Source organism: Dreissena polymorpha, chromosome 3 (genome assembly GCF_020536995.1).
Source record: "Dreissena polymorpha isolate Duluth1 chromosome 3, UMN_Dpol_1.0, whole genome shotgun sequence".
Classification (NCBI taxonomy): Eukaryota; Metazoa; Mollusca; class Bivalvia; order Myida; family Dreissenidae; genus Dreissena; species Dreissena polymorpha.
In genome coordinates, this window is record NC_068357.1 from 71,552,083 (window position 1) to 71,568,339 (window position 16,257).

At 36.8% G+C, this 16,257-nt stretch overlaps 1 protein-coding gene across 1 annotated transcript in view; it reads right to left on the minus strand.

Annotated features, from left to right (window-relative positions):
• The window catches only part of LOC127874702 (dynein axonemal heavy chain 6-like), a 279,888-nt gene that overhangs the window by 208,321 nt on the left and 55,310 nt on the right, over positions 1-16,257 (minus strand). Inside the window, 13 exon segments of the mRNA XM_052419240.1 lie at positions 1,782-1,886; positions 2,298-2,469; positions 4,406-4,527; positions 6,792-6,950; positions 8,201-8,281; positions 8,880-9,070; positions 10,358-10,465; positions 10,468-10,592; positions 12,527-12,699; positions 13,024-13,137; positions 13,569-13,787; positions 14,442-14,615; positions 16,032-16,154. Coding sequence (XP_052275200.1) covers positions 1,782-1,886; positions 2,298-2,469; positions 4,406-4,527; positions 6,792-6,950; positions 8,201-8,281; positions 8,880-9,070; positions 10,358-10,465; positions 10,468-10,592; positions 12,527-12,699; positions 13,024-13,137; positions 13,569-13,787; positions 14,442-14,615; positions 16,032-16,154 — 1,866 coding nt within the window.

Sequence of the window (16,257 nt, forward strand, 5' to 3'; positions counted from 1 at the left end):
AGTTTGCCTTCTGGATATTAACGTGAAATATTTTTCTCAGTAAAGTGAGAAAATAAATATTTTAACAAGCACTTGCACAAGTAAAAAAAGTGTAAATATTTTTACTTTGCTGAGAAAATATTTTATACTTTTACCCTGAAAGCAAACGCACTTAGATCCTACTTCTTATTTAATGCTTTTAAATATTCTTTTCATAAGTTGCTTTTACAAAGTCTTCTACCTATGCTATTTTCTCACTGAATAGTAATTGGGTCAAAAAATATACATTCAAACACCATGTAGGGCTATATTAAACAGGCCAAAGTTTTCAAACATAATTTAAAGACACTGCTTCTGGCCTTACACAAGAGAAACCTTTTTATAGGGTCCTTAAGTGTATGAGCTGTATTGATCCCAGCAAAGAAAGATAGAATTTTACATTAACAGCGCAGCAAAGGCTTAGACGAAGTATTTATACCAGTCACAATATGGAAACGAAGACAAACTTGATGAATTGAGTGAGTCAGCCACGGCAGTGTGGATTAAAGAGGTAAGGTTTTCAAACAAAATTGTTATCCTTTTCAATTTGATCTTAGGTATAATTAGTATTTTTAAGCATTAACAGTACTATTAAAATATCTTATATTTATTTTCACTTCTTTTTGATGTTTTACAATGAAGGAAACAACAAATACACAATCAAATCAACATTTTCCAAAAAATTCTCTAGTCAGGCTAGTTAAAACAATATTTTGATTTATTTCTCCAATAATTGTCCAGGTTTCAACACTTAGCATAACAATAAATTAATGAATAAACTATGACTGGAAAAAAAAGATGTCATCAAATAAAACAAATCTTTCATTCTCTGATTTCACCAACATACATTTTGATAGTAGCAAGTTATATTTTTATTTTTGTTCATCACTTTATACTGATGAAAATACGTAGTAGTACAATTATGCTTGTATGTATTTCTTTTGACCTTGCGGTCAAGGATAACCCATTAAGTGCAAGCACTTATTTACAATGGGGTCCTTTGGTTTTTGCTGCAGAGACAGCAAGCAGAAGAGACAGTATTGAGATACAAGGAATCCGGGTGCGATACCCTAGCTCTTTGCGAATAGATCCCTTGGTTCTTTTACGTGCTTAGTGTATAGCACCGATACACGCGAGAATAACCTGGGTTTCATACCAGTACATCTCTAGTTGGGTGGGAAACACTTGAAGCATTTCTGAAATTTTTCCAGTGCCCCGGCCAGGAATTTAACCGGGGATCTCTGGAATGGTAGACCAGTGTGTTACCACTAGACCACCGCACCACCCCAAAAGGCTTAACAAATTGGAAATAGAACAATCTTTAAACAACATCTGACGGCACTCAATGCCAGTGCCATTCCTCAACAAAACAAGAATCACTGTAAATTGTAAATACAATCATTTATTTCTGTTACAAGAAAGCTATATGTATATGTTAAAAAATCAACAAAATGCTATTCATAATTATAATAATAATAACATAATACATAATATTTATACACATTTCAAGATAAGCAGCTATTAAATCTACAAATAATATTTATATTCATTTGAAGGTAAACACTATTTAAACTACATGTACTCAAAATTGTTTAAATAGCATTTACAAGTTTTAAGTTGCCTATATTAAAAAGTAATAGGTGTTTGTAAATTAATTTAAAAACATTGTTAATTTTAGAATTCAAAAGTTTACTCTTAACTACAACGGTAGCTAAGGAATCACAAACAAAAGTGCAAAAAACAAATGACATGAAGTATCTTACCTGGACAGCGTTGGGCTCCTTGGACTGACCAAGGATTTCTAGAAGTTCATCGTTTGACAGGAAGTAGAAGCGGGGGAAGGACAGGCGCTTTGAGTCCAGGTATTCCTGTAGTGAAAAATATGGGCTTTGCTCTGTGAAAATGGGGTTTAATGCATGTGTGCACTTTCTGCCTAAACTGGATTGTTGCTAAGAAGAGACTGACTTTAAACGAAAAATATCATAAAAAGCGGAAAGTGTAGTCACTGATTAGCCTGTGTGGACTGCTCAGGCTAATCAGGGACGACACTTTACGCCTAAACTGGATTGTTGCTAAGAAGAGAATTTCTTCAAACAAAAAATAACATAAAAGCTGAAAGTGTCGTCCGTGATAAGCCTGTGCAGACTGCACAGGCTAATCTGAGAGGACACTCTAAGTACATGCATTAAACCCCCATTTCACAGAGCATGGCCCATATGCTAAATCTCAAAGAGGATAATTTATTTATCACGGTTATATATCTGAAACAGCCACTGTACCTCGAGGCACTTCTGTATCTTCTCCAGCGAGGTGTTACACCCCTGTAGCGTCTCAAGCATGCCAGTCTGGGTGGCACACTTCATGGCATTGGGCCGGTCCTGGACCTGACGCATGATGTCCTTCCATGCCTTGTCCACCTGGGTAAACAGCTGGTACTCCGGCTTCAACTGCCTGAATAGAGAAAATAGTCCGTGATCAGAAAATTTCTATAATCAGTAAAGAGTCTGTAATCAGAAAATAGTAAGAAATCGGTAAATAATCTGTTATCAGAAAATAGTATGTAATCAGTAAATAGTCTGTAATCAGAAAATAGTATGTAATCAGTAAATAGTCTGTAATCAGAAAATAGCATGTAATCAGTAAATAGTCTGTAATCAGAAAAAAGTATGTAATCAGCAAATAGTCTGTAATCAGAAAATAGTATGTAATCAGTAAATAGTCTGTAATCAGAAAATAGTATGTAATCAGTAAATAGTCTGTTATCAGAAAATAGTATGCAATCAGTAAATAGCCTGTAATCAGAAAATAGTATGTATTCAGTAAATAGTCTGTAATCAGAAAATAGTATGTAATCAGTAAATAGTATGTTATCAGAAAACAAGAGCTGTCACCATAGGATGACAAATGCCCCCTATAAATGCTTTGATAGAAGTTATAAGCATTATTCGAAACCTAAACGCAGATTTCGAAATCTAAACGCGGACCCTAAGTTCAAGGTCAAGGGCAGAGGGAGAAAAATTTGTGTGCGTATGGAAAGGCCTTGTCCATATACTCATGCATACCAAATATGAATGGTTATATCTCAAGGGACATTGAAGTTATGAGCAATTTTCGAAACCTAAACGCAGAATTCAAAACCTAAACGCGGACCCTAAGTTCAAGGTCAAGGTCAAAGGGGTCAAATTTTTTTTGCGTATTGAAAGGCCTTGTCTATATACACATGCATACCAAATATGAAGGTTCTATCTCAAGGGACATAGAAGTTAAGAGCATTTTTCGAAACCTAAACGCAGATTTTGAAACCTAAACGTGGACCCTAAGTTCAAGGTCAAGGTCACAGGGGTCAAATTTTTTGTGCGTATGGAAAGGCCTTGTCCATATACACATGCAAACCAAATATGAAGGTTATATCTCAAGGGACATAGAAGTTATGAGCATTTTTTGAAACCTAAAAGCAGATTTCGAAACCTAAACGCGGACCCTAAGTTCAAGTTCAAGGTTACAGGGGTCAAAATTTGTGTGCGCATGAAAAGGCCTTGTCCATATACACATGCATACCAAATATGAAGGTAATATCTCATGGGACATGAGAATTTTGAGAAACCTAAACGCAAAGTGTGACGGAAAGACAGACGGACGGACGGTCTTATCACTATATGCCCTCCTTCGGGGGAATAATAAAAAGTCTGTTATAATAAAATAATCAGTGATCAGAGAAAATCCTGTAATCAGAAAATGTTTGTAAACATTCAATGTCTTGTCTAACATGCCCATCCCCAACCATACCGGAATATAATATTGAGGACTTTCAACTTTGTTGAAAACTAGGTTAACTTGTAATTTGGAAAGAGAACATAACTATAATATTACCTCAATGTTGAACTTTGTAAGCATTAAACTATTTCTCTGGTTTCTGACTTTTGTCTTCCATTATTTAACTTAAATAAACATTGTCAAATCACATGTCTTAATTTGAAATAATCTCTATTCACAACTAAATTATTGGTCTTACCAACGTTTTTTTCACACTTTATTTTACTTGTGTATTTCAAGTCGATTCTAGATGGAAGTTGTCTTTTAAAAAGGACACTTATTTTGTGGTAATGTTTTTGCAATACTATTGTTTTTTAGCTAACTAAGGAATGCACAACTTAATTCTCACCAATAATTGGAAATACCATATTGTGCAATAAAACTTCATGTGCAATTTTACTACAAAATGTATTAGGATAACTGGGAACATCACTTTGTAGAACTTTCTACTCAGAACTATTTATGAAGGCCCTGATGACTTTGAAATAGCAATGTTCAACTGAATATTCAAAACACAAATACACCCAAATTGTAACTGGACCCCCCCCCTTATCTATCCGTAAGCGTCACTTACTTCTGTATGTCGGGTGTAGAGAAGATCTGTTCGAGGTAGAGCCAGTTCCTCTGACAGGCCATCCACTCCTCCAGGGTCTTAGCAAAGATGTTCAGCTTCCTCTCCCACTCCTCCACTGTGGCCTGGATATGAATAATGTGAAAATAGTAGGAAAGTGGCAAAAATAGCAGGAAAGTGGCAAAAATAGTAGGAAAGTGGCAAAATAGCAGGAAAGTGGCAAATATAGTAGGAAAGTGGCAAATATAGTAGGAAAGTGGCAAATATAGTAGGAAAGTGGCAAATATAGTAGGAAAGTGGCAAAAATAGTAGGAAAGTGGCAAAATAGCAGGAAAGTGGCAAATATAGTAGGAAAGTGGCAAATATAGTAGGAAAGTGGCAAAATAGCAGGAAAGTGGCAAAATAGCAGGAAAGTGGCAAATATAGCAGGAAAGTGGCAAATATAGTAGGAAAGTGGCAAATATAGTAGGAAAGTGGCAAAATAGCAGGAAAGTGGCAAAATAGCAGGAAAGTGGCAAATATAGTAGGAAAGTGGCAAATATAGTAGGAAAGTGGCAAATATAGCAGGAAAGTGGCAAATATAGTAGGAAAGTGGCAAAATAGCAGGAAAGTGGCAAAATAGCAGGAAAGTGGCAAATATAGCAGGAAATCGGCAAATATAGTAGGAAAGTGGCAAATATAGTAGGAAAGTGGCAAAAATAGTAGGAAAGTGGCAAATATAGTAGGAAAGTGGCAAATATAGTAGGAAAGTGGCAAATATAGTAGGAAAGTGGCAAATATAGTAGGAAAGAGGCAAATATAGCAGGAAAGTGGCAAATATAGTAGGAAAGTGGCAAATATAGTAGGAAAGTGGCAAATATAGTAGGAAAGTGGCAAATATAGTAGGAAAGTGGCAAATATAGTAGGAAAGTGGCAAATATAGTAGGAAAGTGGCAAATATAGTAGGAAAGTGGCAAAATAGCAGGAAAGTGGCAATATAGTAGGAAAGTGGCAAATATAGTAGGAAAGTGGCAAATATAGTAGGAAAGTGGCAAATATAGTAGGAAAGTGGCAAATATAGTAGGAAAGTGGCAAAATAGCAGGAAAGTGGCAAATATAGTAGGAAAGTGGCAAATATAGCAGGAAAGTGGCAAATATAGTAGGAAAGTGGCAAATATAGTAGGAAAGTGGCAAATATAGTAGGAAAGTGGCAAATATAGCAGGAAAGTGGCAAATATAGTAGGAAAGTGGCAAATATACTAGGAAAGTGGCAAATATAGTAGGAAAGTGGCAAATATAGCAGGAAAGTGGCAAATATAGCAGGAAAGTGGCAAATATAGTAGGAAAGTGGCAAATATAGTAGGAAAGTGGCAAAAAGTCTTCCCTAATCAGCCATTGTCCAATAACGTTATGGGACAACACAATGCATTCAGTCAAGTAGATTATAAGCTAGCTCATTAATAATGTGAGACTATTAACCGTGGGAATCAGTAAGAGCTACAAATACTTTTTCCATAAATTAATTTAGTTTTCCATGATAAACCTGACAACTTCAAATCCCTCACCAATAAGTATATTTATAGACACTTTTTTTTATTGAACTGTGTTTCCTAATTTTGGTCTTAGCATATATGAAAGTATTTTTGTTCATTGCATCATAGCTGGTTATATTCTTTCAATGGGTCTTAGTTGATGGTTTTTAATTGTATACAATCTCTCTATATATAAACATTAATCAATGTTTGTTAACGAACAAAATATAACTCATTCATGTAAAAAACAACCCTTTTAAATGGAAACTTTTATTTAATCAAAATAAGCTGTCCTCTAGGAAAACCAGGCTTAATGCATAACTTAGTGCCTTAAGTTTTGTCCCAGATTAGCCAGTGCAGTCTGCACAGGCAAATCAGGTACAACTCTTTCCACTTCTATAGAATATTTTGTTTAAACAAAAATCCAGTCTAGGCAGAAAGTGGCGTCCCAGATTGAACATATTTTCCAAGAGACCAACTTAAATATTTAACAGATGTCCTTTATCAAAATCAAATACAATCAAACAATGGGTTAATAATTGCAGTTCAAGAGCAATACCAAATGACCGAACGAAGAAAAAAGGAAAACTAATGCCATTTTTTTTATTAGTAACATTTTTGCTCAATTTTGAATATCATTGAGATTGCAAAAGCCTTATCCATACATAAGTTGCATGATTTATAAAAAAACATGTCTTAGAGGACTGGTCAAGTGTCTAGAACAAAATAAACAAACAAAGATTAAAAGTTCAGAGCTAAATAAATCTGCTTCTCAATAAAATCCTAAATTAAATTAAACTTGTGTAATAACTTACTGGCAAATGAAAAACACCTTATTTTTATAGAATTTGAAAAAATCAGAGTTGCCATCATCAGACCTTGATGGGTCCCACATATCTGGAACCCCGGATGGTTCCTATGGTAACCTGGCTCTCCTCCAGCTGAACCATGATGTCGTCTGCTCCGGCAATAATGAATGTATCTCGACCTGGGTGGGCCAGGTAGCGGAAATCTGTGTTCTTCCATAGGTCCACAATCTTCAAAATAGATGACAGCAAAAGAAATGTAAATACATTTGAACATTATTATGACTAAGTCTTAGGGACCAGTCAGAAAACTCTGAAATAAATAAATTTCAAATAAAACATTTCCCTTTAAGATTATTAAGAATGATTGAACATTACAGTCTGAATTCTTCTGAAACTATTGCTTGAGAGCCGAAATATGAGCCATTCTCTGGGGATACAGGGCTTCATGTGCGTAAAGTGTTGTCCCAGATTAGCCTGTGCAGTCCATGCTTTCCACATAGAATGGATTTTCATTTAGAAGAGACTTCTTTCAATGCAAATATTCCATAAGCAGTAAGTGCCTTCCGTGATAAGCCTGTGTGGACTGCAAAGGCTAATCTAGTACAAAACTTTACACACAGGCATTAAAAACAAGAGATGTGTTCGTCAGAAACACAATGCCCCCCTTAAAGCCGCTTTGAAATAATAATAAAAAATGTTGACCTTTGACCTTCAAGGATGACCTTGACCTTGAAATTCCACTACTCAAAATGTGCAGCTTCATGAGAACGACGCTTTGAATTTATGTTTTAATTTTTTTTTGGACCTTTGACCTTGAAGGATAACCTTGACCTTGAACTTCCACCACTCAAAATGTACAGCTTCATGAGATACACACGCATGCCAAATATCAAGTTGCTATCTTCAATATTGAAAAAGTTATGGCCAATGTTAAAGTTTTCGGGCGCACAGACGCCATATATTTGACATTTGACCTTGAAGAATGACCTTTACCTTCACCTTTCACCACTCAAAATGTTCAGCTCCATGAGATACACATGCATGCCAACTATCAAGTTACTATCTTCAATAGTGAAAAAGTTTTGGCCAATGTAAAAGTTTTTGGGCTGACGGACAGACGCCATATATTAGACATTTGACCTTGAAGGATGACCTTGACCTTCACCTTTCACCACTCAAAATGTGCAGCTCCGTGAGATGCACATGCACGCCAAATATCAAGTTGCTATCTTCAATATTGAAAAAGTTATGGCCATTAAAGTTTTCGGACGGACTGACAGACTGACATACTGACTGACAGACAGTTCAACTGCTATATGCCACCCTACCGAGGGCATAAAAACTTGGGTTACCCAAGAGAGAGGCTCATATAGTATTCCTATAAAAAACTGAGAATATGAGTAAATTTGAATCAGAATAAAATAATGGATATATGAAATCACGGATGTCAAGGCATTGTTGCTAGGCACCAATCTCACCTTCTGCAGCATGTTCTCCAGTGTGGCTTCGTTGCTGGCAGTTGTTGAGATGTCCTGAATCTTCTCCTTGTGCTTGAAGATCTACAAGCAAACAATCATGGGGTCAAATGTGGCCTTGTAGTTTTATTATTAAAAATAGGGTGCTTAAGGAATTATTTCCTCAAACTTAACTATAATTATTCTCTTATTATAAACTTCTTTTTCTGCACAAAATCATAAACATTATTTCTATCTCACTAACAATTTCCAGTCGAAACATTACATGTCTTCTAGTAAATATGCACAGTGGGGCAACAAGAAAAATGGTATACTTAGGCTTATCCTGTTAGAACAGATGTTAACATGTTCAATAAATTTGAGTCTCGATTACAAATGATGTGGGTGGCACAAAAATGCCAATATCCTATTCATTATTTTAAGTGTCATTAATCAATGCAATACAACATGTTGATGCTGATGATGCTAATGATGTTGATAATGATGATAAGATTATCTTACTCATGCTGCTGCTTCTGCTGCTGCTTTAGCTGCAGCTAATGATGATGAAAGCGAGAGTGTTGATACGATAATTACGATGATGATGATGCTAATGCTGAAGATACTGATTACAATTATGATGATGAGATGCTTATAATGATTATATCAATGGAAGATGCCACTGCTGCTATTTTCCACGTACATTCATTTCGATCAGGCTGCCCAGGGTGAAGGACTTATCCTTGCCGATTGTTTTCCCGATTAGCCTCTCAATTTGTTGCCAGTGTCGGGGTCGCAGGAACTGGTTGCGCAGGCTGGTGATCACTGGCATGCCAACCTTGAACGCCATCACCTTCTCCTTGAGCCGCGGAACCACCTCATTGTGGGGAAGACCTGGCGCAGGGTGTGAGGAATATTTTAACTGTGTTCTGGGAAAATTGGGCTCAATGCATGTGCGTTAATTGTCATCCTAGATTTGCCTGTGCAGTCTCCACAGGCTCATCCAGGATGACATTTTCTGTTTAAAGAAAAAAAAACATTTTAAGGTCTTTTCTGTTTACAAAAATCCAGTTTAGATTGAAAGTGTTACCCCTGATCAACGTGTATGGACTGCACAGACTATTATGGGAAGACATTTTAGGGACATGCATCAAGCCCCATTTTCCCTTATTTATTTTATGTCTCATGGGCATATATTAGGCGTTTTTTAATAGGCATAACATGAATTAGTGTGTGAGGTATATCTATTTTAAATATCATAGGCAGTGTGGAATAGGTCAGGCGTGTACAACCTTGATGAAGACCCTGAACCGTTCACTCTGGAAGATATTTATACAATTGTATAACCTTAGTTGAATAGGACAGGTATATCATACAGACACAACCTCGTGTGGGGCAACAGTGGAACAGTGAGAGAAGTTATAACATACATAAATTTCCCTTCAGTATTATGATAGGAGCTGTTTAAGTATCTCATGTTGGATACCATCTAAATGCAAGGTAACTGTGGAACATGTTTATGGTTCAACAAAAAAAAAACATGTGCATGCAATAAACGTTAGATGAGACATAACCAACATGCCAGCCGTGAAAAAAGCTGTATTTTAGACTTAGTCTATTCTTTACCCACTAAGAATGGATTGCAATGGTTAAACTGGCAATCACCTACCCTTCTCAAGCATGAACAGAGTCTGCGAGTATCTGTTCACGTTCTTCTGCACCTACCCTTCTCAAGCATGAACAGAGTCTGTGAGTATCTGTTTACCTACCCTTCTCAAGCATGAACAGAGTCTGTGAGTATCTGTTTACCTACCCTTCTCAAGCATGAACAGAGTCTGTGAGTATCTGTTTACCTACCCGTCTCAAGCATGAACAGAGTCTGTGAGTATCTGTTTACCTACCCTCCTCAAGCATGAACAGAGTCTGTGAGTATCTGTTTACCTACCCTTCTCAAGCATGAACAGAGTCTGTGAGTATCTGTTTACCTACCCTTCTCAAGCATGAACAGAGTCTGTGAGTATCTGTTTACCTACCCTTCTCAAGCATAAATGAACAGAGTCTGCGAGTATCTGTTTACCTACCCTTCTCAAGCATGAACAGAGTCTGTGAGTATCTGTTTACCTACCCTTCTCAAGCATAAACAGAGTCTGCGAGTATCTGTTCACATTCTTCCGCACCTACCCTTCTCAAGCATGAACAGAGTCTGTGAGTATCTGTTCACGTTCTTCTGCAGTGTCTCCACAGGCAGTGCATCAAACGAGGTGGCAGTCCATTCCTCTACAAGCTTGTCCACTCCTCCTGGGACTGCCACAGCAGCCTGCGCAGAGTCAGGTCTCGCTCCACTTCTGATAGGTCCGCTTGAATATCCTGGGCACTGAAGTCATCTCTCTTTGTCATGTTCATGTACATGAACTCCCTGAGTAGAGGTAAAAGGATTATAAATGGTAAACAATACTAAGGTTTTCAATGTCAAATATTCATCATATTTTACATCTTCCATATTTACCCCTTATCCCTGGTATAAAGCTGTAAATTGAAACTCAGAGCAGTTTGCAGCCATACAACATTGACTAATTTCCATCATATCTACCAATTGATACATGTGATAAATTTCTTCCTCAACTAAGTTGTTTAGATGGGATTCTAACAACGGACCTCACAATCCTTCACATCCATCAGACCCCATCTCCTACCCAATGAGTTGTCAATTTTATTGTTTTACCATTAACCAAACCAATAATAAAGTTCAATGGTAAAATATAAGTATTGTTTTGTGTCCAAAAACAGAGTGAGAGGTATATATATTGGATATATACATAGATAGGAATTCCCAACAAAAATGTACTACAAGAGGGCCATGATGGCCCTGAATCGCTCACCTGACTAACCTTGCTACATCAACTTAAATTCTATCAGAATATGGCTAGCTTTATCATGAAGTACAAATGGGCCAAATAAAATTTCATTAAGATGTGATTAAAACTGTGAACTCTTTCATCTACACAAGGTATTACTAGAATTGGCCCGCTGACCTAATTTTTGACCCCAAATGACCCATATACGATCCAACATCAGATATTATCAAGATAAACATTCTGACCATATTTCATTAAGATCAGATGAAAACTATGACCTCTATTGTATACACAAGATTTGACCTAGTGATCTAGTTTCTGACCCCAGGTGACCGAAATACTATCCCAATCCAGATTTCATCAAGATATACATTCTGACAAAAATTCATAAAGATCTGATGTAAACTATGACCTCTATTGTCTACACAACGTTTTTCTATGATTTTACCTAGTGACCTAGTTTTTGACCCCAGATGACCCAAATACAATCCCAACCCAGATTTCATCAAGATTAACATTCTGGCCAAATTTTATTAACCCTTTCCCACTCAGAAGCAAAGTAAAAATGGCTATGTGCAAACAGCATAAAACCAGAACAGCCTGCGAGTAACTGTTCAGGTTTTATGCTGTTTGCTGCAGTATGTATTTATTGGAAATAAAGCCTTTAAAACTTTAATCTAATAAGATCGGTCTTTAAATAAATTTATCTTTTTTAGGGACTACAAATGTGTTAAAATACGTATCTAAGGGGTAAAGGATTAAGATTGGATGAAAACTGTGACCTCTACTGTCGACACAAGTTTTTTTTAAACTTTGACATAGTGACCGAGTTTTTGACCCTAGATGATCCAAATTCGATCCCAACCCAGATTTTAAACAAGACAAACATTCTTACCATATTTCATTTAGATTGGATGAAAACTGTGACCTCTATTGTCTACACAAGGTTTTTCTATCATTTGACCTAGTGACCTAGTTTCTGACCCAAGATGACCCAAATACAATCCCAATTCAGATTTCATCAAGATAAACATTCTGACCAAATTTCATAAAGATTGGATGAAAACTGTGATCTCTATTGTCTACACAAGGTTTTTCTATTATTTGACCTTATGACCTAGTTTTTGACCCCAGATGACCCAAATACAATCCCAACCCAGATTTCATCAAGATAAACGTTCTAACCAAATTTCATTAAGATTGGATGAAAACTGTGACCTCTATTGTCTACACAAGGTTTTTCTATTATTTGACCTAGTGACCTATATTTTGACCCCAGATGACCCAAATACAATCCCAACCCAGATTTCATCAAGATAAACATTCTGACAAAATTTCATAAAGATTGGATGAAAACTGTGACCTCTATTGTCTACACAAACAAATTGTTGACGGACGCACACGGATGCACGCCGGACATCACACGATCACATAAACTCACCATGTCACTTTGTGACAGGTGAACAAAAAAACATGGTTTACCCAAGCTACTTACTCTCCTATAAGCCTGCTCTTGGAGTGAGACAGGGAGCTGCCAAAGCGCTCCTGGTAGCTGGCGTAGCTCCGCGCCTTCACGGACAGCGCCTGCACCTCCTCCTGCAGGAACTTGATGGTCTCCAGGGCGCCCATAGCATTGGTGTCTGTGTGCAGCAGGTCTGGGTCTCGAACCTGCAACCAGTGCCATGTGAGACAGTTACCAAGCCTAATGTCTCTAGGGTTCCAAAACCATTATATGAGCCTTGAACTGGGGTTAATTCATGTGCGTAAAGTTTCGTTCCAGATAAGCCTGTGCTAATCAGGGACAACACTTTCCGCTTTAATGGTATCTTTCGTTTAAAGGAAGTCTCTTCTACATGAAAATCCAGTTAAGGCGGAAAGTGTTGTTATGCATTAAGCCCAATTTTCTCAGAACAAGACACATATGATCTTTTCAATTTCACCTTCAAAAATAAAACATAATAAAGTGACAGGTTTCACTACCAATGGACTGACCTTGTTTTTGAGATCCATGAGTTTGTTTCTGATCTTGTAGATGAGCATGTCAAGGTCCTGGCTGAACTTGCGAATGTTCTCGTCCTTCTTGGCATCGGCGTACAGGATGATGTTCTGAAATCAGGAGCAGACCTTCATGGAACAAATATAATAAGTTGCGTGTTTTAATTCTCACCCACCTATGAATATAGAAATTAGGTTACTACAAAAAACTTATAAGGACAGAAATTTAGTTGCGACCAGCTAGTCATTTACCATGTAAGGCAAAGAACAATACTTCCCTGATAATAGTGAACTCAATTAGCATAAATTACAAACTTGAAGTGCTTCTGCAAATTCATAATAAGTGTTCTTTTCACAAGTTAACATAAAATAATTTTATTGACAAAAACCTTTTTTGCCAAATTTAATTCTTTTTGAGAACAGAAACCTATATAATTATTTTTACAGTATAATGATATGTTTATTAACAATGGTCAGTGTTCATTTAATGTATGCCAGCTATACCAGCCCTTTACAACAATGGTAAGTAATCTTCCACATACCTTCAGGGTGATGAAGTCTGGACCAAGCGTCTGGTACAGAGCCAACTCCTCGTCCGTAATCTGCACGTTGTAGCTGCGGGCGATCGTAAACAGCTTGTTAACAATTTCAAACTCACGTTCAAGGGCGGGCAACTCTGATGACATCTTCCCAAGGAACGAAAGATGCTCTACAAACTCTTCCACGGACTTCGGGTAGTTATCCAGTTTCTTTGAAGCACCCTAAGTTTAGAATTTAAATATTAAAAAGGTTTTAAATAAACTTTCAATAAACATTTACTATACAAATAAGAATTTTCTCTCACTATTTGTCATTTTAATGATTTGTTTGAATAGCAAAATTTATTATATGACTTCCACTTAAAAAATAAGTGCACAAATGGCCATCAGCACTTTGCAAACCAGCTTAAGCCAGGAAATGTACTCATTCGTCGCAATTTGCAGAAGACGACTTTAAATCAATTTTTATAAAATTGAAGGTAGCAATTTAGATCTTCTGTTTTATACATGATTGCTCATGATAAGCTTTTATTTGTCCTTTTGTCGTCCAGGTTTTCAAATGTTGCCGTCTGCCAGATGCAAAAATGCATCTGCAGGCATCAAAGAAACAACGTAGGTTTTATTGTAAGGCAAACTGAAAACATCTATGCTGTTTGCTGCTCATAAGTATCTTAGGGCTGGAAATGAAGCCTTCAAAACTTGAATCTAATAAGAAAGGAATTAAATTAAATTAAACTTTCTTAGAGACTACAAACACGTCAAAATATGTATCCCAGTGGTACGCGTCAAAATACGTGGTAAACAATTAACGTGGGTCCCAGCGTGAAGCTATACAGCAATAACATGTGTCCCAGTATAAGGCTATGGAGCTGTTACCTTGATGATGGTCAGCAGATCTTCGTTCCTCTTGATTGCAATGAGAGGCAAAGCCTTGTTCACTTTAGCCACTATGTTCACGGGAAAGGGGAGGCAAGTGTCGCGGAAGTTCTTGCTGTAAACGTGAATCATTGCAACACGACGAAGGATAGTCATCTGCTTCATGTTGCGAATCTACGATAAAAATTAAGTAACAAAATATTAATTGTTATGTTTACGTTTATTCTTGGAAATAATTTAATTTTGAGATTTTCCTTTGTGAAAACAAACAAACAATGGGACCCAAAGGCTCTAGGTCCCTCACCTGAAACATGAAGAAACTAACCTGTTATGTGAAGATGTAGTGATGTTTGTTTCAATGCTGTGGTCTTTATCTAGTTTTTTTTATCTGTATGACACAGACTAATGTGGTATGAGTTCAGGACCACCATACAATGTCCCACAACAGATAATACTTGGCACTTGGCAATGTTACCACCCCAATATGAAAGCCCCACTCTTGTGGTTTAACAGGAGAAAATGTATTTATTTCTCATTGTTTAAATATATTTTTAGCTATGGTGTCTTTCATATGCACGGGACAAAAACAACTGAACAACCACGAAAGAGGGTCATACAAGGATCATTACTGTAAAGTTTGATAAAAATTTGTCATGTGTTTAAAGAGAAGAAATCGTTTGAAGAAAAAGTTAAGTACATCACACTTGCACGTCACACAGGCAAAAAAGAACAACTGACAAATATCCTCAAAGCCCCCCGCACGTCACACAAGCAATAAAGAACAACGGACAAATATCCTAACAGCCCCCCACACACACTACAAGCCAAGGTGAGCTAAAAACAGCATATTTGGGTACTGGAGCATGGACATAAAACCTTTTTATAAAGATCAACTATTATAAAAACTAACATTATTGCTATCATAACTAGACATGTGAAAATATTCGGATTGCTAAGAAATCTGTGTTACTCCATTTAGGAACTATTTCTGAAGTTGTTCATTGTATACTTTAACAAGGATAATTATGTTCTTTATCTAAAACAAATGTAAACATCATGTTGGAAATAGAGGTAAATTACAGTGAGTTACAACACAGTGCTGGTATAAAGCTAAAATGAGACTTTATTGAAAAAAACAGAGCAATTCAGTCTAGTTCTGTAACATTTAATATTTATTCATGCATGCAAGATGTTGTCCCAGAATAGGTGCAGTCCACACAGGCTAAAAAGGGACAACACTCTATGCACATGCATTAAAGGGACACCACTCTATGCACATGCATTAAACCCTGTTTTCCCAGAGTAAGGTTCAAATATTAAGCCTTTCCTCCAATAAGAAGCCAAGTGAAAATGGCTATGTGCAACCAGCTTAAAACCAGAACAGCCTGCAAGTAACTCGCAGTCTGTTCAGGTTTTATGCTGTTTTCTGATCATCAGTATCATAGGATTGGAAATGAAGCCTTTAAAATTTGAATCTAGTAATAGAGGTCTTTAATTAAATTTAACTTTCTAATTTACCACACATGCGTCAAAATATGTATCCAAGTGGAAAAGGGTTAAGCATTACAAGCACATGAAAGATGAGCTCACCATATCTGTGTGAGAGGAGAGGACAGTGCTGAACTCGTCAGTGGACCACTGACGGCGCGCCATCGATTCCTCAATGTTCAAACGCAGACACTTGTCTACCATCACACAGAAAGTCTCAAAGTTCTGAAAACAAAAACCAACAGCAAGACATGAGCTGTGGGACTCCCATGATATGTCATATAGCTTTTTTAGTGATTTGTTTTTATTGCTCTTGCAAGAATTAAAT